General features: G+C 41.0%; 2 protein-coding genes across 5 annotated transcripts in view; both read left to right on the forward strand.

Moving 5' to 3' along the window:
* LOC132884740 (membrane-spanning 4-domains subfamily A member 4A-like) overlaps positions 1 to 2236 on the forward strand; it is a 29593-nt gene extending 27357 nt beyond the window's left edge. For all 3 annotated transcript variants that reach the window (XM_060918639.1, XM_060918638.1, XM_060918640.1), the window contains exon 8: positions 433 to 2236. In XM_060918639.1, the coding sequence (XP_060774622.1) occupies positions 433 to 522 (90 nt within the window). In that variant the 3' untranslated portion in view covers positions 523 to 2236. The remainder of the gene's footprint in view (positions 1 to 432) is intronic.
* A 2256-nt stretch (positions 2237 to 4492) lies between these two features.
* LOC132884742 (membrane-spanning 4-domains subfamily A member 15-like) lies at positions 4493 to 23492 on the forward strand. 2 transcript variants are annotated; one of them, XM_060918641.1, is made up of 8 exons: positions 4493 to 4580; positions 8232 to 8410; positions 12841 to 12951; positions 13108 to 13164; positions 19292 to 19417; positions 20213 to 20326; positions 22879 to 22959; positions 23139 to 23489. In XM_060918641.1, the coding sequence occupies exons 2-8, from the start codon at positions 8261 to 8263 to the stop codon at positions 23229 to 23231; spliced, it is 732 nt and encodes a 243-aa protein (XP_060774624.1). In that variant the 5' UTR covers positions 4493 to 4580; positions 8232 to 8260; the 3' UTR covers positions 23232 to 23489. The 2 variants fall into 2 exon arrangements, with proteins under 2 accessions (XP_060774624.1, XP_060774625.1); XM_060918642.1 differs by lacking the exon at positions 4493 to 4580 and adding an exon at positions 8585 to 8655 and having other exon boundaries at positions 8330 to 8410; positions 23139 to 23492.
* Positions 23493 to 24189: the final 697 nt, after the last annotated feature.

Below are 24189 nucleotides of genomic sequence, written 5' to 3' on the forward strand. Positions count from 1 at the left end.
CACACCAAACACATTTTAGTTTTTTGATCGATCTTTTTTGATTGAATAAAATCCCAACACGCCTGTTTGGTTGAAAAGTCCATCTTCAATGAGGAACAGAAGTTTATAAATCTTTTAGTTGTGGAAGTGAAGCTCACTGAAAGAGCATCTCCTCAGAGTGTGCGACATCTTCCAGTAATGCAGCTCAGCCATTTCAGTTAATCGTCACCACACACACACGACCCGACCGTGAGTACAACTGACGATCTCCCGGTTGAGAGGCGGATACAGTAACCACTAGGCTAACTCAAGGTCTACATAGTGTATGACCAACACCAACAGTTTTTCCTCTTTGTGATCCATCATTTACTCTTTACACCATTACGAAGCATAGCTGAGAAAAAATACATCGTGTTCTCCATTTCTTTATTTCCTTCTTTATTTATTTTACAGGGGGTCAGTACAATGAACGCTGTCGCCATGAGCAGTGCACCCATGGAAAGTCCTCCAGCGTACTGTGAGAAAGGCCACCCAGATGACTGAGGATAATTTGAAATAAGAAATGATTCTTAACACTGTTACTTCACGCATGATGGAAAACACAACCACGCTCTGTAGCGCTTACACAACACGACTTCCTGTAACCGCTAAACACACTTTCAACATTCATTTATTTTATACGGATATCGATTTGTTTGTTTGTTTGTTTGCTTCCTGAAGACTTTGCTTCTTTAAGATTTGCTCCAGTCCTTCTGAACACATATTTTCTGGGAAACTTAATTGTTTTCCTGGAAAAACAAAAACAAATAAAGAAATGTATACCACAGCGCTGTTGAATTCTGGATCCTGATTGATCAGAACAAAGGTGTTGATTAATTTTCTATAACAGTACCGCTGACTGTAGTGCAGCTGCAAATTATGGATTTATACATGGAGCTCCCGATGAGTGAAAAATGTGTTCGTAAATACTATTCGAACTGAATTATGACAACATTCATTATTCTTCTGATTCTTAATGTTTTGAGCAGGAAGTTTTCTTTTTCAGCAGAGACAGCTGGCAAACAGCTCTCATCTCATCCTCTCATCCATGCCATCGTTTTAAAGGGTCCCTCAGAGAAAAATAAACAAACATCGGCTAGAAACATTACACATTTTGTACAAATGTATTGTGATTCCCCAGTACTGTCGCACTGTATCACATAAAGCAGGGCTTTAAAATGCTTTTGTACTCCCGTTCACTTAAGTTCCACTTCAGGGCGTCGCCGTATTGCCATTTTGTGGGCGGTGTTAAAGGTCAGCAAGACGTACAATTATTGATAGGTTTCCTGCATCCTGATTGGCTCGCTGTTCCTGACACTGCGATGTCATCGGATGAACAAAACATTGTTGAAAACATGGCAGAATGCAAAGCCTGTGGTTGCAAAAATAATAAACATGATAATAAGGCAAAGCATTTTTTCTGTGTTTTATTGTCAACAACCAAACAACATAAACGACTTGCTAAACAGCAAACAGCAGCTACACAACTTGGGAACGGGTCACACTTTAGAAACGCTGGCTTTTGATAGAAATTCTGCTGTTTGCGAGGACCAATTTGAGCCCGATTGCTTTGAAAGGAATCTCCAGGTCGAGCTCTTGGGTCACACAGGTCGCGTTCAACTCAAACCCAGTACTGTGCCAACAATATTCCAACACCGTCCATAGAAAAGGGATTCAGGCCATGCTAGCTGATTAGCAAGAACAGTACAGACATTCAAATCTAATATATATTTCGGCACTGCATTAACAGAGAGCTCCCAATGAGCGTAAAATGTGTTCATAAATAATCCCACGTTATTTTTTTAAAGCAAATTAAAACAAGCACTGAATAAAAAAAATCTTGTGGAAATAAAGATACAAATTTCATTGTCTGGTGGTCAAGTGTTTATGAGATGTTGCCTTATGATTGGGTTCCCTTTGGTGCTACATGTACGTCGTTTGTACAGACATCGTACTGTCGCAAAAGCCATCAAAGATCAGGTCAACCATATTATCTTACATATGTAGCTTCACACGTGAGGAGCTCCGCTATTAATGCACTCACTTTAATAGGTTATCGTTTCCATGGTAACAGCTCGTTCACAGGGATTTTTCCAGTAGATGCGCCATATTTAAAACAAACAAACAAACAAACAAACAAACAAACAAAAAAACCTGTGTAATTGTTGATATGGTGAATTTTTCTGGTAAAGGTGATGTTTAATAAACATTCATGGAAGGAGTCTCCAGTGTCAGTCCTTTGTAACAGTCAGAGGTAAAGCTGTAACCACGTCATACGCCATCTTCAGGAAAGAGGAGTTTGTGCTTTGTGGTTGTCGAACCCTGTTGTGTGAGGTTGTGGAGGAAGTCTGGGCTGGAACAAGAATTAAACACCATGATAAAATTACTGGATAACAATTCCAAAGTATAAATCAATGTTAACTAAACCAGTGTTAAGTCAGTCTTATTCTCGTCTTGATATTCAAATAAAATCAGCTGTGTTTCAAATTACCGGATGTTTTTAGTCTTGGCTCATGCAAATACTGACATGGACAGTGTCAGACATGGCAACAACCAATAGATGAGCTCTGTCCATCTACAGGAAGCAGTAAACTGGGTACAGGAACACCTCTCAAAGGGAATCTATAAAGTGTCTGACAGGGCAGATGAAAACAGTGAAGGGCAGATGTTCTGATCAAGTAAAACAGTAGGTTATCATCCTGCGATCCTTATTTCTGCTTTTTTCATCCTGCAGGTGGCAATATCGTAGCATTTTTGACTCGATGTGAAAATTCCAGACATGACCTTTTCCGTGGGTTTGTGCATCAAGGCTGTGATATGAACTAGGAATATTTGGGCAGGTTGTCAGGTCATCACCTAAATTTGGTCTGGTGGTAGGTTTCATGAAATTCATTGATTTAAAATGAGATAGTTTCTGTCTGGCTAAATAATAACAATAACATGAGGCTCCTGTTTCAATATTCAAATAATGCATTTATTTCACAGCAGTAAATCTGTAAAACCAGAGGGACACATGAGCGACAGAGAGAGACACACGAGAGAGAGAGAGAGAGAGAGAGAGAGAGAGAGAGAGAGAGACATGAGTGAGAGGGAGAGAGAGACATGAGTGAGAGGGAGAGAGAGAGACACATGAGTGAGAGAGAGAGATGAGAGACACAAGAGAGACAGACAAACACGAGAGAGAGAGAGAGAGAGAGAGAGAGAGAGAGAGAGAGAGAGATACACGAGCAAGTGAGAGAGTGTGAGACTGAGACAGACAAGAGTGAGAGAGAGCGAGACACATGAGAGAGAGAGAGTGAGACACACACAATTTATGGAATCCGAGAACTCGGAACAGAGGTCTACCTACAAGACACAAAATAAAAGCATTCTAACCACCGAGACATGACCGCTACAAATCAACAAAATAATCACCAGCGGCATCAGGGTCATAAAGTTAAAAAAAAAATGAACAGATTTTCTCTGTCTTTCTGCTGATGCCATGCATCTCTCTCTCTCTCTCTCTCTCTCTCTCATTTACTGAGCTTTCACTGTCCATCATTTCCATTCTGTACTTTTCTCCATTCTATTCTTTTAAAAGAAAAATGCAGGAGGTTTTCTGGTGTGGTTTACCGCCAGCTTTCTGTTCTCTAGTTCTTGAGTATTGATTTTTGTTGCCATGATTACGCCTGCGGTATTCAGGAAAGAACTCAAGCTGCACCTGCATCTGAGTCCACCTGCTCAGTTTGTGGCAATCTTCTTGAAAGAGGAGTTTGAAGAGTTTATGCTTTGTGGGTTCTTGGTAAACTGACAAGCTGCATTTTTCTTTTTAAAGAAAAAGGAGAGGATGGGGCGGCATGTTGGTGTAGTGCACTGTTGCCTCACAGCAAGAAGATTTTGGGTTCGAGCCCCGGGGCCGGCGAGGGCCTTTCTGTGTGGAGTTTGCATGTTCTCCCCGTGTCCGCGTGGGTTTCCTCCGGGTGCTCCGGTTTCCCCCAGTCCAAAAACATGCAGGTTAGGTTAACATGGGGCAGCCAGTACCTGAGGTTGGGCTGAACCCACAACTGCTCCCCGGGGGCTCTAGCATAGCTGCCGACTGCTCTGGGTGTGTGTGTGTGTGTGTGTGTGCTCATTGGTCACGTGTGTGTGTGTGCTCAATGCTCACTTGTGTGTATGCATGTGTGCGTTCACTGCTTCAGATAGGTTAAACGCAGAGGACGAATTTCACTGTGTGCTCAAGTGTACATGTGACAAATAAAGTCTTCTTCTTCTTATCTGCCGTCTCTATCGACAGCAAGTCAGATAATGGAATAATTTCTAAACAGTCCCATATTGTGCAACTGGATGATTTCATTCACTTGTACAAGAGCTTTGATTAAATTGCTTGTTTGTCTTGTCTTGCACTCAAGACTGGAAATCTACCTCACTGGAAATTCTGGAATTTTTTTTCTGGAATACAGGAAGTGGGACAGAGGACAACAGATCAGCGATGTGAAATATACTCATTCAGAGGAGAGAGAGCGAGAGAGAGAGAGACGCGCACACACACACATACACAGACTGCACAGCTCAGAGGACAAGAGGTAAATGAGTATGAGATTTTTTTGTTTATTAAACTAACAGGATCAGTGTTTGCTTTAATGAGTTTTTGAATTTCTTTTTTTGTTTCATTTAAATGTAGGGGTTGGTGTTAGATGGCAATTGGGACGCAAGTCCTGTTCCTTTCTCCTGCCACATTTTGTTTATTTAAAATAAGTACATTTTGATCTGTGAGAATATAGCGAACTCAGTAACCTTATGTCTTCATTTTAACCTTCGTATTTTTGCTTTCCAAATATTTTACCGTTTTATGGTTGTATACCGTCTTGGTCTTGTGTGCTGTAATGTCGCCCTTTGAGATTAACCTCAAATGTGAAATGCCGTATAAATAACAAAATAAAGTTTAAAAAAAACCACACAAAGTCATATAAAAGATATAAAGTCTAAAAAAGACACATTATTAGAGGTAAGCAAAGTACTGAGAAAAGGGAAAGTATTGATAATGTGTAAAACTCTTACTGAATGAAAAGTGAAAGTAACAAAACAAAGATTGTGCTCAGGTGAAAGAAAAGAAAGTTGCGACATCTCAAGAAATAGAACATAAGGCTTTAACTGATGATAATGTCATGCTTTCATTGTAGGTGCTAAAGAATGCAACTGGACTTATTTGAAATTCTTGATGTTTCACCTCCCATCCAAAAGGCTTCTTCAGTTCTGTCTGACTAGTGGGGAGTTCCAGGTATTTATTATCTAGTGGACCAAAAGCAACCCAAAAGAGAGTCACTGAGGTCACATGGGTTGTTGACCCTCTCAGTCATCCTGTTGGTGTTGGGGTCACTGGAGGCCAGTGGCATGCACAGACATTTTGGGGGGCAAGTGCTCTGGGGGGAAAAAAGGGCACTTTTTTGCACATGTGGAACACCTTATTATAAAAGTCTGAGATTTAACCCTCCTCTTGTGTTCGGGTCGCCACTGACCCGTTCTAGTTTTTAAAGGTGTAAAACAACCACTTAATGTTAATTTATTACATCAAGGCTTTTTGACTTTGCCAGGAATCTCTAGTTGAACAAAATAGAAAAATAAATTTTTGTTTTCCTAAATCTGAAAATGGTCTAGCAAAAAATATAATACTTATGTGCAGTTGTTTCTGTATGCGACGGGCTACTTCACAACAAAATAATTACAGCTTGGGCTTAGAGGGCAAACAATACATTTTCACTTGATTCATGTGTTACCTGGCTGGTGGGGCAGGGGAAGAGCTGACTGACTGCCCGATGTGTTGTCTGCGCTACGACAAGGCCGTGGCTTCCAGGACGCTATGCTGCTGCAACCTCACATTGAATGCACTGCACGCTTGTTCACGTGACAAAGCAAGAGAGACAGAGGTCCGGTGTGTGTGCGGAGGGGGCACACATCGGGACATTATTTTCACACACGCTTTTAATGCTGCGGCTTTTCTAAAAGATCATGTTGACATTAGCCTCAGTAAACTGTAAAAAAAAAAAAATCAAAAGGGCACTTTTTTGGACAGAGGGCAGAGGGGCAGGTGCTTGAGCACCACCTTGTGTCTATCTGTGCATGCCACTGCTGGAGGCCGGGTGTGAATGGTGTTGGCAGCCTAGAGGGTCGTTAGGGTGATCTATGGGTCATTGAAGTCAGCTGAGTCTTGGGCCAAGTTTACATTAGACCGTATCTGTCTCGTTTTCTTCGCGGATGCACTGTCCATTTACATTAAACCGCCTGGAAACGCCGGGAAACGGTAATCCACCAGGGTCCACGTATTCAATCCAGATCGTGTCAGCTCTGGTGCTGTGTAAACATTGAGAATACGCGGATACGCTGTGCTGAGCTCTAGCTGGCATCGTCATTGGACAATGTCACTGTGACATCCACCTTCCTGATTCGTTGGCGTTGGCATGTGACGCGACTGCTGAAAAACGGCGTGGACTTCCGCCTTGTATCACCTTTCATTAAAGAGTATAAAAGTATGAAAATACTGCAAATACTGATGCAAATACTGCCCATTGTGTAGTTATGATTGTCTTTAGGCTTGCCATCCTTCCACTTGCAAGTGGTAAGTGATATGCGCTGGGATCTCACACACAGCGGCTCAGTCCCGAATCACAGCTTGTGCACTTCACTCGCACGCTCTGTGAGCTGCGCAAGGCCAGAGTGCGCACCCTCCAGAGGGCACTCACTGTTCAGGGCGGAGTGATTTGGAGCGCAGGATGCCTGCGGAGCCGAGCGTATCCGTGTATTGGTGTTGCTGTGTGCACGCAAATCGTGTATTGGTGTTGCTGTGTGCACACTAATCGTTTTAAAAACGTTAATCTGATGATCCGCTGATACGGTCTAATGTAAACATGGGCTTGGTGTGGATGTGTATTCAGTTTTCTGGGAAGTGTGCCAAGGACTGCATTGTAGGTGTCTGGTGTCTCAATAGTGTCTCAGATCACCTCCTCTGTTCAGTGATGGTCATTCCAGGTTGACAACGAGGGCTTCTTTTACTCCTCTTTCAAACCACCGGTCTTCTCTGGCTAGAATGCATACATTACAGTCCTGAACAGTGTGTTCTTTGTTATTGAGATGACTAGGCCAGGACTCTGTCGTCTATCTCCATCTCAATAACAAAGAACACACTGCTCAGGATGATAATATATGTATTCTAGCCAGAAAAGACCGGTGGATTGAAAGAGGAGTTAAAGAAGCCATCTTCATCAACCTGGAATGGCCAATCACTGAACAAAGGAGGTTGTCTGAGACACCACTGAGACATCAGCCACATACAATGCAGTCCTTGACACACTTCCCAGAAAACTGAATACACATCCACACCAAGACTCAGCTGGCTTCAACGACCCACAGATCACCCTAACTACCCTCTCAGCTGCCAACATCGTTCACACTTGGCCTGCAGTGACCCCAACACCTAAAGGATGACTTAGATGGTCGATGACCCACATATCACCCTAACGACCCTCTAGGCTGCTAACACCGTGCACACCCAGCTACCAGTGACCCCAACACCTACAGGGTGACTGAGAGGGTCAACAACCCATGTGACCTCAACGACTCTCCTTAGGGTTGCTTTTGGTCCACTAGATAATAAATACCTGGAACTCCCCACTAGTCAGACAGAACTAAAGAAGCCTTTTGGATGAGAGGTGAAACATCTTCAAGGAGTTCAAACAAGTCAATTTGCCTTCTTTAGCACCTATGGTTTACGATGACCTGGGTGACTGAGAACCTTCACAGACATGTCATGTTTTCATGTGAAAAAAAAAATTATGCAACTCTACCATTTTCCCTGAAAATATCTTTCAATCTCTGCAAGTTTGTAATATTTACCATTTGCTACAATCGGAGGCGAACTCATGTCAGCTTTTAACATTGATGCCAGTCTGCTCTTCCCAAATTGAAACCTGGGAAAGTGTGTGTGCATGAGAGTGAGTGATTTGTAGTTGCGAGCTGACTGAGCCCAGGTGTGTGCACTCAGTTATCACATGATCTTGTACATGAGCATGATGACGAAATGGAATCAAGCTCGGTCATGTTGTGATCGCTTCCCATGGAATTCACCAGAGTCTGACTCTGTGACTGAATTCAGTCCTGACGTGACACATTTTAGTGACGTCATCATTTCTACTCTGATTTCTTCTCACGTTATCCCATCATGCCATGTTTGTTGTTCACAGACTAATCATGCAGAGGTGTTTTATTAAAGATGGCCAACGTTGAGAACCCACTCACTAATGTGCAAAGTGGCTACACCATCATCACTCAGGTTCTTCCCTCATCAGCAGTCAGACAAAATCCCTCTCAGACACTCAGCCCACTGCAGAAATTCCTGAAAGGGGAACCAAAAGTTCTGGGAGTAAGTTACACAATTACAATGCAGCACTGAACATGTGCTTTTATTATTATTACCTCACCTGCAATGGAGTAAGCAGGGTGAGGTATTGTAATCAGTGTGGTTTGTTTGTTTGTGTGTCTGTTTGTTAACAATCTAGCATCCTGATGGTTGCACTAATTGACTTCAAATTTTCAGGGCAGGTGGGCAATGGACCGTAGATTACCTGGTTAAATTTTGGGAGTAATCAGGTCAAGGTCACCAGAAAGGTGAAAATATTTTTTTTGCGATAACTTTCTTCAAATTCATCATTTTCACTTCAAACCAAAACCAACATGTGCATCTTTCAATTCTGCTTCCAGCCATATGCTGCATGATGGGGTAGCTTGAACAGTCTCTGTAGCAGTTGGGAGTTAAAGGTCAGGGGGTCAAGGTCATCAGTCAAAATAACATTTTCCATTATAACTCAAAAATGGTTGCCGATAGACAAATGTTTACTATTATGACCATCTAGGAACTCCCATACGGCCTTTTATTTGGCACCATGATCTTGGACTTTGAATGACCTTGAAAGGTCAATCTCAAGGTCATGGAGTTTCAGAGGCCTATAACTTGAAAACGGTTGATGGTAGACAGATATTTACCATTATCAACTTATAGGAAGTGAAATATGGGCTTTCATTTGGCACCATGATCTTTGACCTTGAGTGACCTTAAAAGGTCAAACTGAAGGTCATGGGTTTTCAAAGGGCTATAACTTTAAAATGGTTCATGGTGGCCAGATGTTTACCATTATCAACAGACAGAAAGTCCCAAATGGGCTTTCCATTGCCACCATGACCTTTGACCTTGAATGAATTTGAAATGTCAAATTCAAGGTCATGGATTTTCATAGGACTATGTATAACCTGACAACTGATGATTAAGAAATATTACCATTATCAACATAGGTATAAAATAAGTGCTGCCGGGCGAGGTTTGTTTTGCCTGGCAACACTTCTTGTTGTTTTCATGATTTACGGCTTATATATTTAAATTGAGATATAGTGTTTAACATAAAAAGCACATTATTTTTTGAGAGTATTTTTAATATCAAGTTACTTCATAAATAAATGAATAGCATTACATGAATAATAAATAAAACTGTATGAAATAATGTGATGAATACGGAATAATATAAAGTGAATAAAATCTGGAAGATCAACATTGTTCAGGGAGATGAACATGATTTCAGAAAATCTATGAAATAATAAATATGAATAAATCTGAACTGGATGATATGAACTGTCCATGCTGTTTGGTGAAACATCTCAAGCAACCTCACTTATCATCATCATCATCATCATCATCATCAGGACATCTTGTAGAATGTGTGCTCAAACCACTTCACAAAACTCTTGACTCATCACCAGTCTTGAACTCAGTATCGTTGTTCACTCTGACCTTTCTTCAGGACTAAAGTTCTTGACTTACTGGGTCTAAAGGCTATCTTTGCCCTGGACCACCATCCATGTGCCTTCTATAATTGACCATGTTTTCAGGTCATCCATAAATGCTCGTGTTGGTGTCTGGTGCACATTTGACTTCATCACTCGTCAATAGCTTGGTCTCTAGGCAGATTCCACATGTACATGACCTACAGCAGATCTCTCAACATAGTCACTCTGTAAACATACTGTACATCTTCCGATGCTGCCTCTGGACACATTCTCAGTGATGTTCCTGGAATCACTGGGTGTTTCGGGTCTTTCAACATCATACACCTTCCTCCAGGTGACCCAGCCAGGGCTGATCAGACCCCAGCTTGTGTCCAGGTGGCTAGCTACTGGCTCCATGGCTCTTCTCTTTTGAGCCACAGCCATCTTGAGGCTCTTTCTGCCATGAGGTAATACTGCAGATAGCTCTCCTTCTCCTCTCTCCTACGATGCCCAGATTGCTAATGGCTATGACTCAGGAACGAGCTGCAAATCCTCTGCACCCTACTTCCATTGGGAGACACCTTGCTCTCCATCCAGCCTGCTAACAGGTGTTAACCAGCTCTGCGTACTTTGAGAGCTTCCTTTCAAAAGCTTCTTCCAAGCGATCTTCCAATGGAACTGTCAGCTGCAGCATCACAGCTTGCTTGGTTGACTCAGACAATAGGACAATGTCTGGTTGCATGGTGGTGGCTGTGATGTGGCTGGGGAACTTCAGCTGTCATCCAGTGTCAACCAACAGCTGCCAGTCTCATGCTGAAGTAAGAATGCCTGCCGATGCTGTTCTTTTGGTAAGATTGGTCTGCTCTCCCACTCTGACAAAGGCAACGGTCTTCTTGGAGGGTTTGCACCCCTTGGCCAAATCAAGTCCTGTGCTGATGGCTTCAGCTATGGACTTTAGGACTTGATCATGGCTCTGTCAGTACCGTCCCTCTCCAAGTGCCTTTTTGCAGCAACTGAGGATGTGTTCCAGGGTTCCTCACTTGGAACACAGAGGGCATGCTGGTGACTCTGCAATGCCCTATGTGTGCAGGTTTGCTGGACTTGCGAGTACATCGTACACTGCCCGGATGAGAAATTTGATGCAGTGAGGCTCAGCTTTCCAGACTTCTGCCAAGTCAAACTGCACTTCTGGTTCAGGAGGGTCTATCAAGATGTTGCACTCTCCCAACTCCTGCTTTCTTTGTGGGTTGCTGTATGCCTGCCTCAGATGTTGGTCTATATCCTCCTGCAAGCAGACCAGTTTCCCACTGTGCTTTTGCCCCAGCAGCTCCTTTGTGAATTTAAAGGGGTTAACAATGAAGGCTGCTCATTTCTGGGCCCTTTCATGCCACCACCTCCAATGCAACTCAGCCCAGTGGAGGACCTTGATCTTCTTGCAGAGGATGCACATCAGCTGTGTCAAGCCGGTGCATGCTTCCTCTTCCTCCTTCTTGTACTGGGCTGTCAATACTTTCATCTCCTGCTTGATGTTATGGATCCTCACCTCCCTGTGGTTCTTTGTGTGTGATGTTCCTGAACCTTTTTTCTCTTCCTCTCCGAACCGTTCAGCTGTGAAGCTGACAATGATTGTTGTCAGGCCTAGTAGCTGCCCGTTGGCATCACCCTTCACTGCCGCCTCTAGGATTCAATTGCCATCATTCTCAAACTGTTTCCACAGAGTGGTCATGTTAGCTGCAGGCCATTTAATCCACCTCCGGGTAGAGTTGATGCTCAAGTGATCTGTTTGCAACACTTGGAGGTTCCGGGTGCTATGGGTTGACTACGGACCTGGCTTCTTCTGCATCTCACCAGATTGGACACCTGTGCGATGTGTTGCTCTTGCTCCCACCAGACTTTTCATCTTCGCTTAGTGGATCTTCAGGCCGTGCTTGTTCTTGCAAACTTTGCCACATGCACACAGCTTGCTCATTATTGTTTGTCCGTTGCTTGGGTCTACCACTGTTGTGTCCATCCGAATGGGGTGCTCATCCTCCCCCCATCTCGGGTGCCCCTGGGGGTATCTTCCCATTGAGTCCATTGTAGCTTTATTGGGGGTCCTCCTCACAAAGTACACAGATTGGGTTGCTTGCCTGTTCATTCCCATATGCTGTCTCTCCAAGCTGTCACTGACTCTCCATTAGTCACCACACTTTTTGTGGTTGTCATCCAGTCTTTCTTGGCTGTCACTGATGACTCAGGGTGTTAGCTGTGAGCATACATCTTCCGATGCTGCCTCTGGATACATCCTCAGTGATGTGTCCAGAGGCAAGTGTTCTTGTACCTTCCTGGGCTCATGTTATTTCTTCAGTTGATGAAGAATTGAGTCATATTGAACTGGACAGATCCATTATGGAGTGTCAGGTTCTTCCTCAATTGATCACTGGGATCACCGGGAATATTTCCCCACCACGTTGTGGAGTGATATGGAACTTTATGAGTGCTGCATCATAGAGTCTTCTTTCACAGTCACCAGTTTGCTGGCATTCTTGCCTTCCTCTCGATGGCCTTCAGCAGCTTCCTGATCTTTGTAAACTTGGGAATTACATCTGGGCCTCTCTGATGATGATGTAACGCCATTTAAACCTTAAAGTTAGACAGCCTTTCAATTTCATAAAATCAAAATATTTTTAAAAACATGAATAAAATTGGAAGTCTGTGATTCGAATTCAGTAGCTTTCGGTCCACTAACAAAAATAATTGGGTGTCGGGGAAAATTCTTTTTATGACCTACACTTGAAAAATCTGAAAGGCAGTCTAGCTTTAATGAAATAAATCAATCAATAAAAATTCAGAAATAATTATTTAAAATAAAAAAGCAGATCAACCCTGCAACAAATCAATACTTAAATCTATAACTAATACAATTTGTAGCTTTAAAAAATAATAATATAAATCTTAATTCAGTGAATGTCAATGCTTAAAAAATAAAATAAAGTTGCATAAAATACCGAATAGTTCATACAAAAAAAGTGAGTATTTTTATTTCTTTTTCCACAGGTTGTCCAAATAATCTACGGTTCGTTGATGCTGATATTTGGTTTTATGTTCTTGGGCAGACCGTTTCTCAAATTTGTAATTATTGGAATTCCATTCTGGGGCTCGTTGCTTGTAAGTGTTCTTCAGTCTTATTGACTTAAATATACATTAAATAATAATAATAATAATAATAATAATAATAATAATAATAATAATAATTTTGTAGTTCCAGAAATTAATTATACAATTAAATTATATAATAACAGAAAAATATTTTCTTTCTCTCAGCACATCACAGCTGCTATTCTGACTATTTCTGCAAGCAAAACACTCCACCCCTGTGCGGTATGTAAACACAAATGACAAGGTTTTTCTTTTTTCCTTTTTTTTTTTACATTTTTTCACATTCTTGTTTATTAGACTTCATTTAAAAAAATGTGTTTTATGTTTGAAATAGTTTTGTTTTGCATCTTCAGATTTAAACCAGATGTGAGCATGGTCTAGTTGAGATTTTGTTACTGTCTTTATTATGCCTGAGAAAGACTGAAAAAAAAAAAACACTCAAAATAGGACTTCTGGAATATAGTCATTTACATTCACAAATTATATAATTTTATTCAACTCCTGAACCAGACACCCTGTGGAACCTTCTGGAAATCTTTGTCCTGATTTCTCATTGGATTGCACATGATTTCCAGAGTAACAGGATGCTTTAGACAAAAATAACTCATCATCAGCTGTGCAAGCAAATATTACAGCATAAAACACTTCACTTCTTCTTTTGATCCATAAAAGTCATTGCATTTTTTAAAGACAAATGTTATAACGTGTTAAATATCCACACTTATGGATTCTTTCAAAATGTTCATCAAATTGTGTAAGCCAACTGGAACGTAAAATTATGACCAGTCATGTTTGTGGTGAAGGTCAGAATTCACTCTCAAAGTTTCAATTTAACCCTCTGAGGTCTGAGGGTATTTTCTGGCACTCTAATGATTTTGTCATGCTCTGATTTTGTCAATTTTAACAAATCTAAGCTGTATTTTCAAAGTCATATGAAATTCATTTTTCAAATTAATTCAAAAGTCATTTTTGCATTCAATACAAGTTCAGTTACAATAATATTTCTGTAGTATGTAAGTCATTATTGTACTATTTAAAAAACAGATAAATGAAGATGCTTTACATCTTCATTAAGCAGTTTTAGAACTGTGTTGGAATTTGTGGAAAAAAAAAAAAACATGACCCATTGTGATAGACTGTTTTGGTCACTTGAGGTGGTTCTGTTCAGTCTCAGGAATGGATCAAGCACAAAAACTTAAATCTGCTCCATTGTTTTGGACAAATAACTGGCCATAAAAAATGTATGTCCTATTGTTTTGGGATAAGGGGTTGGCAGTGGGGAGGGGTATTCAATGAGAAGAGTAAAAATTTCCATTCATTCAATGAGAAGAGTGAAAACCCCTCTGACTGCCAACTCTTAATCCCATCAGGTCAAGTCCCAATGGGTAAGGTCATGTTTTTTTTTTTACACCTTCCAACACAGTTCTAAAACTGCTTTTAAAAAATCTTCATTTATCTGGTATTTGACTGTATTTTGGTATTTGACTCAATTCAGTGTGTCTTGAAATTAACTCTTGTACTATTTTACTCAGTTCAGAGCCACAATCAACTCTGTTAGTCTGTTACACAATTACTCTAATTTTGCTCCCGTTCCAACTCCACATTTTACTCTCTAAACTCAAAATAGAGCAAAATTCACTATTTTTGAGGAAAATACTTTTAACTCTAGAAAAAATTGCTGTCATTTTTCCTGTGTATGCACCATAGCACACGCATATCAATCAAGCGGCTCATCAGAAATAGAAGAAAATTTACACTTACTTGAGTTGATCTTTGGCTGGATCAAGTCGAAGTAAAAAAAAAAGAAAAAAAAAGGCACTGCTCATCATCAGTGTCGCAGTTCTCAAGACTGAATTGAATCGCTGTCCTGAATCATCCAAAGTGCCTCCTGAGCACCAAATCCACGTACCATCTTGCAACAAGTTTGACCTCCAAAGAGGTCGCTTAAACTATGTCTGATGTATTTTATCCTGTTTACAGTGGGCGTTCCCACAGTGAAAGAGAAACCAATCACTTTCACTCTTTCAGTTTTATCATGCCGTTACCATGTGAACAGTCTTTTATGAATGCATAAGTGGGCTCTCAGCACTCCAACTCCGGTATGACTGAGGAAGGTGACAAGTTTTATGTTTCATCTAATTTAGGTTATATAAAAAAATATATATATTTTTTTTATTTGGCAGTGGGCACATAGGAAAGTGCAAAGTATAAAGTTTATTTTAATATGTTTATCATGCTTGTAGGATGAAAAACTCGAAGATATTTATCTAAATACATGGCTTACTCATTCTAAACCTGCTGAGCTTCGTCGGAGAAGCTCTCGACCCCAGAAGGTTAAAGAGCATTATTTTGGAATTTCACCTTCAAATATCAGCTTCAAGCCCATTCTGATGGTATGTTGATGTGTAATCAGGAGAATGTCTTGTCTTCCATTCTGACTCCACACCCGGAACGCCAGTTATAGCACGGTATAACTCTGGTGGAGTGTCCCTGAGAGCTCCTGCAGGAACTGCATCACAGTTTATGGCACTCTGTCACACATCAACACCTAATAGTCTTCAGCTAGCTATAAAAAGAAGGTACCTCAGTGTTCTCAGTGTGGACATCACAGCACAGGCAACGAGACCAAAGAAGACGCTGTTGGAGGACACCAGGACGAGAAAACGAGAGAGAGAGTGACCAAGCAAGAGATGAGATGAGACTTTATACTTGCTTGATGTTTGGTTGCATTAGCAAAGGTGTCAACTCACTAGCTTTTGATTATAAGCTAAGTTAATGGAGGTTTTGCTGCTAGCACTCAGACATTGGTACTGGGAATAAACTCTTTAACTGGTTGATATTTCACTATGGGGCTCATTTCACCGAGTACGATCTGGAAAAATCGCATGCGACCACGCGCAACTATGATCGCAGCTATGTTTTCCCGTAGTCGCGGGCAAAATCCATGTGACCTAAACCCATTATTTTCTATGTACGCTCTATGTTCGATGTTATCTCGTTCGACCTTTGATGTGTACGCTCTACCTGCATCCTATACGCTCTGTAGATGCTTTACATACGCTCTACTTGCGTCTATCCACTCGATCTGATGCGATCTTAACACGACCAAGGCTCGTTCTGTTCGACCAGTCTGCAACATAGCGTCGATCTCTCGGCGATCTATCCTCGCAAGTGTGCAACCTCAGCCGATCAAGGCTCAATCTTGGCCGATCTAGCTACGTACGAGTTGCAACGTACCCTCGATCAATACGATTTAGCCTGTGATATAAACGTTATAGCCTCGCTCTGTACGCTCAATTCTCGATCTTTTCTAGACAGATTCTCACCTGAGCTACGCGCAAATTTGTCACGGTCGCCTGGATTTGCGTGCGACCCACTGCGACCATATAAAAAGGCCCGGCGATCGGTGGCCGACCATCAGTTTTTGACCAGCCTCTGAAGGGACAACATGGACCCAATCGGTCTGCATCATGCTATGTTATTACAGCACCATCAGGGGTGAAAGTAACTTTTATTTCTTGCCGGTATATTATTTTGAGTCATAGTGCGTGCACACAGTGCGTGCGGGAAAATACACCTAATTATTTATTATTGTCTACTTATCAAGCATTCACTAGGACTTCTTATCACTCAGTAGTACTAGTATAGTACTTTTTATCACACTATCACTCTTTCATCCACCTGTATCAGTTTTTGATTATAAATAAATTGCAAACACATAATTTCAACAACACAATTTAATAACATTTTTTTTAGCTGAACAGTTGAAAACTAACTTTTCATTTTGGACAATGGACACAGAACAGTGTAACAGAACAGAAAAGTGAAAGTTTTTAGGTAAAACACTTAAAATAAATTCCAAAGAGGCTTGAACGTTTGAGAAAGTGCGTGCGTTCTACAGTAAGTGCTTGTGTTCTCAGTGCGTGCCATGCATTGGTAGCCTAGTTACTCTGCTCTCTCCAACCAGACAGTAATCTAGAATCTTTGCCCCAACTTCCACTCATCTCATCTCATTATCTCTAGCCGCTTTATCCTGTTCTACAGGGTCGCAGGCAAGCTGGAGCCTATCCCAGCTGACTACGGGCGAAAGGCGGGGTACACCCTGGACAAGTCACCAGGTCATCACAGGGCTGACACATAGACACAGACAACCATTCACACTCACATTCACACCTACGCTCAATTTAGAGTCACCAGTTAACCTAACCTGCATGTCTTTGGACTGTGGGGGAAACCAGAGCACCTGGAGGAAACCCACGCGGACACGGGGAGAACATGCAAACTCCGCACAGAAAGGCCCTTGCCGGCCCCGGGGCTCGAACCCGGACCTTCTTGCTGTGAGGCGACAGCGCTAACCACTACACCACCGTGCCGCCCCCAACTTCCACTTGATTTACGAATTCTGATCAAAGTAATTTTTAAATAGCCTATCATGAAACATTAACATGTTTCTTTATATGCCTTTTTATTTGGGAGACTTTGCAACTAACGTCTGTCTGCTAAAACACTTTGATTACCAGCTGCGCACGTTATAGCACAAGATCTGGTTAAGCTTATTTATTTTTTTTTAGTTTTTAATTTTTTTTTTCAGAGACAGTATATTTTTCAGCCCTGTGATGACCTGGCTACTTGTCCAGGGTGTACCCTGCCTTTCGGCCGTAGTCAGCTGGGATAGGCTCCAGCTCGCCTGCGACCCTGTAGAACAGGATAAAGCGGCTACAGATAATGAGATGAGATGAGTATATTTTTCTTTCCGGTACGGCCAAATCTTTTAGTGGTACGCCGGACTGGCCAGGACCAGCTTACTTTCACCCCTGAGCACCATGCCCTGCAACTGCAGCAAGACTCTCTGGTTATACTTAATGCACCCTATTTACGGTATATGACATTCAGTACACGTAGCTTTAATAAGATTAGGCGAAGGTAGGTCGCTACTTAAGTGATGGTCAATCTTTATTGGTTGAAGAAGGTCACACCTTAATCCTTAGAATCCAATCGTGCCCATGGGAAGAATAGGGAGCGTACGGGTCTAGGGAAGGTCTGGGACAGGTTGCGCGGCGTGAGGCTTGATTGCAAAAGAGTGAAGCTAGATCGCACTGATCGAGTGAGTGTCGAGGATGGGCCGAGCAGCACAACCATGCGCGCAATCAGTTCTCGCTCGAGAAAACTGAGCATCGCTCATCCCCATTCTAGCCTCGATTGTCTCTCGACCAGTGCGTCCTTTCCTCTACCTTGTTCACTCTTTTGATGCTCTCTTTTAGGTCAAGGTTCAGTTTTTTGACATGTCAAAAAAACGAGCTACAATCTCTTTTTGTCGGGGAGACCATTCCTCAGCCACGTACAACCACGGAAGACCAAGGCGTGACCAACCCTCAGTCAACCGTCGACTGCGTACGACCTGCGGCAACCAAGCCATGCTCTGAGATCACAGATCGGTCTTACGGGAAGATTTCTCAGTGAAATGACCCCCTATGTTAGCCCGCTTGCCACCCAATTTAAAATTCCTACAGACTGTAATGCTGCTTTAAAGGAACAGTCCACCATACTTCCATAATGAAATATGCTCTTATCTGAATTGAGACGAGCTGCTCCGTACCTCTCTGAGCTTTGCGCGACTTCCCAGTCAGTCAGACGCAGTCAGACGCGCTGTCACTCCTGTTAGCAATGTAGCTAGGCTCAGCATGGCCAATGGTATTTTTTGGGGCTGTAGGTAGATGCGACCAAACTCTTCCACGTTTTTCCTCTTTACATAGGTTTATATGACCAGTGATATGAAACAAGTTCAGTTACACAAATTGAAACGTAGCGATTTTCTATGCTATGGAAAGTCCGCGCTATAATGACAGGCGTACTAACACCTTCTGCGCGCTTCGGCAGCGCATTGATATCTGAGCTCCGTATCAATGCGCTGCCGAAGCGCGCAGAAGGTGTTAGTACGCCTGTCATTATAGCGCGGACTTTCCATAGCATAGAAAATCGCTACGTTTCAATTTGTGTAACTGAACCTGTTTCATATCACTGGTCATATAAACCTATGTAAAGAGGAAAAACGTGGAAGAGTTTGGTCGCATCTACCTACAGCCCCAAAAAATACCACTGGCCATGCTGAGCCTAGCTACATTGCTAACAGGAGTGACAGCGCGTCTGACTGCGTCTGACTGACTGGGAGGTCGCGGAAAGCTCGGAGAGGTACGGAGCAGCTCGTCTCAATTCAGATAAGAGCATATTTCATTATGGAAGTACGGTGGACTGTTCCTTTAATAAATAGAATAGATTCTGATGTTTCTCAAGTCATGATTTTGACTTTTTATGTGTGATGATGATTTGCTTTTTTTTTATTTTCTTCTAGGTAAAAAGTGCTCTGGCAGTGAATATTCTTGGTGCGCTCACAGCAGCCATCAGCATCCTCACACTTGTTTCAGATTTACGGTCTCATTATGGGATCTGCTTCGGTTATGGATGCCGCGGGAGTATGGTAATGTTCATTGATGGGTTTATTGTCATCATGAGAAAATAAAGATCACTAAAAAATAAATAAATAAATAAATAATTCAGCTTTTTAATTTACAAAATTAGTTTAGTTTTAGTTTAGTTTAGAATTTATTGCCAGTTGCACAAATACACTGCAGTACAGGTACATTGGAATTCTTGAGCATTTTCCATGAGTGAGCTTTATAGACATTATTAAAATAAATAAATAAATTTAAAAAGGGGGATTTACAAAAATACGAAACAACATAAATTCTAAAATGTAAAAACATTATAATACACAATTATAACAATAACAAACAAACAGTGAGGGTACTAGATAGAGCTATGTAAGTCTGTCATTGAACTGAGTGCAACTGTGTAGGAAATTTACCCCTCTAAATTTAAGCTCTATAAAATTTAGTTTTACTTTTATGATTGGTTTAATGAAAGATCCTTTTATCCGAGAGCATACAGTATCATGTTTAATAATAATAATAATAATAATAATAATAATAATCATCATCATCATCATCATGGTTTCATTGTCATCATAATGATAAAGTAAGGACATGACATGAGAAGTGATAATATAATAAGAAGAAAAACTTATGAAACAACATGAGAAGAACAAAAGTAATGAGACAATAAAATAAAAATTAAAAAGCAATACATTATAAAAAAATTCTTAATTATAAAAGTGGAATTAAAAAAAGTGACTTTAGGTGATAGGGATCTTGAACCTGTGTGTTTTGGTGATGTTGGATCTTTTAATTTTTATTTATTTACTTTATTTTTTCAGGACTACATCAGCGGAATCCTCGGCATCCTGCTGGTTTTCTCTCTGCTCCAGTTCACCACATCCATCTCCATCTCAGTTTTTGCCTGTAAAGCCACATGCTCAAATGAACCTAATGTAAGTATTTAAGAAAAAAACTCTCCAAATCATGCAATATTGACTTTACTGTATTGTCAGCTTTATCCCGATGCACACTTCACCCTGTTTTCTGTCAGAGAGAAATGCCAGTCTGTTCATCGGCCTTAATGCTCATGAATCTTACCCAAATCAAATCCACCTTGTGAAAGTTCCTTTTACTTAAAACTAAAACAATATGATTACCTTCACATCCAGCTTCTTTAACTTTGATTAATCAGGCTTCATTGAGATAAACTGGTTTTAAACCACTGCCACAAGTCCTGGAGGAGTGGGCCAACTGAACATGAGGCTGTGCTCAGGTCTTTCTAAAGATCCAGGATGGAGGAGCTGCTTATTATTACTGTTTCGCAGAAGCAAGAAGCTTCTTCTGCTCCTCATGTTTCACATACATACATACATACATACATACATACATACATACATACATACATACCAGCTATGCATTGACAGAAAGCTGCTTAAAAAAAAAAAAATTAAAAACATCCGAAAAGCCGGCTGTAGATTTCAATCCCAATGTTATGGAAAATTCTGAACCTGTGTGGTAGAAAAAAAATTGGCCCTGACATGGATAGAAACAACACCACGCAGGTGTAAAGTTAAAAATATCATGACACTTACATTTTCTTGACCAAACAAGGCATCTAATTTTATTTTTATTTTTTAATGTGATCAAAAATGGGTAGAAATGATCAGGAAGACAGGCGACTAAATTGTAGATTTAAACAGCTGTATGTTAAGGAAGAGGCTCAGATGATCAAACTTAAATATATTAAGCTCAAAAGTACAGGAGACAAAAAAACAAGAAGTGAAAAACAGAGTCATTAAAAACCATAGTCAATGTCAGGGGCATTCCAATTCAGGAAGGTACTAAAGCTGTACTGCCTTTCAGATTTTTCAAGTGTAGGCTATAAAAAGAAAATAATTTTCCCGACACCCAATTATTTTTGTTTAGTGACCGAAAGCTACTGAATTCGAATCACAGACTTCCAATTTTATTCTTATTTTTTAAAAATAGAACATTTAATTAATTAAGAGCCACATGGTCCTAAATTCTCTGCTATTTTTTCCTGCTTCACCATGACCCAATTCAAGATACTACATCACGCATCACGTGGTGGGCTTTCCCTGCTCACGCAAGGCATTGTGGGATACAAATTTGAAACAGAAGAGAAAAATAGATGACATGTGTGTGCGAATGAAAGACCAAAGACCAACTACAGTAATGGAAAGAAAGCGAGAAGAAAAGACGTTATGTTCTAAATGAAGGAAAGGAAACGCAGGACCAAACTAATAAATATGGGCGCTCAGCGAGCACCTCGGTGTGATCAGCTGTTCGTTTAGCGACAGAATGATGGAACTGTCAGTGCACGCTCAAAGGGAAACCTGTAGATGGCAGTAATGCAACACTGTGGATGCCAGCTGCTGTAAAACCCAAAAGAAGAAGAAGAAGAAGAGGTAAACCTGCGCATGCACACACGGACTTCCTCTGTCTGCTTGACTGCGCGAAGCGAGTGATTTCATGCACATTATTTGCTTTAATCCTCTCAAATTAAATAACTTCCCAGCCACAGAATGGCCTGATATTTTGTGAGATATTACAGAAATAAACAGATATCACAATCACCACATTTCAGACGGAACTAAATTTCACCGATTTTATGAAATCAAAAGGCCGTCTAGCTTTAACAGTGATGTATCAAAAGCAGAAGGAGTCGTTAGAAAATATATGAGAAAAGGTGGTCAAGCCTCTAAAAATGTAATCACATCTGGAATGAGATTCATGCTTGGATTGACTGGCTCATTGCCTGACTTCTTTCCAGGAATGAACTCTTTGTCTGCAGCAAACTGCAGATTTTTGCAACCAAGAAGGACTCCAGATAAATTATTTAAATAATTTGAAGAAGTAAGAGCAATGAAGACTTAAGGACAGGACCCCATCCTGGGTGCATTTTCCTGCCACATTTTACCTTGTAAGAACTCCATACTCTTCCAAGGACATGATGGAATAAGATAATGCTCCATTTTCTGATGGTTTAATTAATTGCTATGGCGAAGAAGCAGCTTTGGGACCAAAAGGTTGTCACAGTTTAATTCCCTGGATCAGCAAGAATGGCTGAAGTACCCTTAAGCAAGGCACCTAATCCCCCAGATGGCACAGTGGTGCAGTGGTTAGCATTCGTACCTCATGGCACAAACCGTTTGAACCATGAGGAGTTTACATGTTGTGGTTTACATGCCTGTTTGGGTTCCTCTGGATGCTCTGGTTTCCTCTGACAGTCCAAAGGCTTCTTTGGTGCTTCTTGTCCAAAGTTAGCTGGGCTTGGCCCCCATAAGTGGTATAGATAATGGATGGATGGACCTTAGCTTGCAAGAACATCCATTGGCCAAAAGTAAGAATAACTTTTGTAATAACCATGGCCTAAAGGTGATATGATACTGCTTTGTTTTTTCATATAAAAGTATTGTACATGGCCATGTTGTGTATATATTGTTATTGTGTAACTATGGAGCTCTGTTTATGTGCCATCTAGCTGGATATCAACAACGTGGTTCCAAATCCTGAGGGATATCTTCCTGTGGACACTTCCTTCCCAGGTCATCAAGCTCAACTGGTAAGACAAACCTGAACATCATGAGGAACCTCCACATTGTTGGAGAGTCAGAAGATTTTACATTTTTAATTTTGGATTGAATCAAGTCTCAGTGCATTGAGATTATTGTGAAATTCAAACTGAGATGAAGGTTATTTAAACGTTCATTTATGGAACTTCATTTTTTTTTCTTTTTCCAGGGGATCAGCACAATCTACAATGTTGCGATGAACAGCCCACCTGTGGAAAGTCCTCCAGCGTACACGGAGATCAAAAGCGAATCGGACAACTGAAGATCATTTCAAAAAATGAGGAATTAACCTGTTAATGGTTTAAATAAATTGTTAATTATCAGAGAGAGGAATGATATTCACCTTTTGTAATCATAAACAAAGAGAAGATTACGGTATGTAATTTCCCAAACCAGTAAAAACCAGAATAAAGCAATCGAAACCACACTGGTGACTGTACATATGATAACAAAGAGAACTGCAAAGTGAGATATGATCCAACCAGATGGTATGATCTACACTCGCCGGCCACTTTAATAGGAACATGTTTGTTCTAAGATTCCTGTTCAGTGTGGAAAATGAGGGATTTTAAGCAGACGGTCACAGGACAGACAAATGTTGCCTGCCCGTCCAAATTTCAGGCTGTCCGAATGATGGGCCTTTCTATTGAAAACCACAGATTTTTTTTTTCGACATCGTATGTCTGATAAGAAGTGTATCGAGAAATGAGTCATTCCTGCTGCAAAGTGACAAACACAAACACAAAGACAAGCTGTTTATTCAGGATTTGGTGACCCTGTAACTGTTCAGTTCTCTCAGGACAGCAGTAAGAACACACGGCTCAGTGCGACTGATGTGATTTATCTGACAGTTACATGGCGTTAAATCATCAGTTCGCATTTCTCTTTCTGCTTCGGCTTGAAATACCAACGGGTCACAAATAACTGATTCCAAAACCTGACTTGCAAAATGTTTCCTTGCTGAAAAAGCACCTGTATAACAAGAATAGGACATTATTCTTGAACAATGAATATGCTGAATATTCTGAATATTAATCACAAGTGGGTGGAGTCAGTGAAAGCAACTTCAGATGTATTTCAGAGACCGAGGAAAAATCGCAACTCCCCAGGATTCCTCTTCAGGGCTTTCTACAAAAAGTGTTGTGTGGTTCAGGAAAACTTTTATGACCTGAAGAAAGTTTGCAGATGCTCCAAATTAATCCTGAACTTTTAGTTTCTTT

The sequence above is a fragment of the Neoarius graeffei genome, chromosome 4, assembly GCF_027579695.1.
Source record: "Neoarius graeffei isolate fNeoGra1 chromosome 4, fNeoGra1.pri, whole genome shotgun sequence".
In the NCBI taxonomy this organism is placed as follows: domain Eukaryota; kingdom Metazoa; phylum Chordata; class Actinopteri; order Siluriformes; family Ariidae; genus Neoarius; species Neoarius graeffei.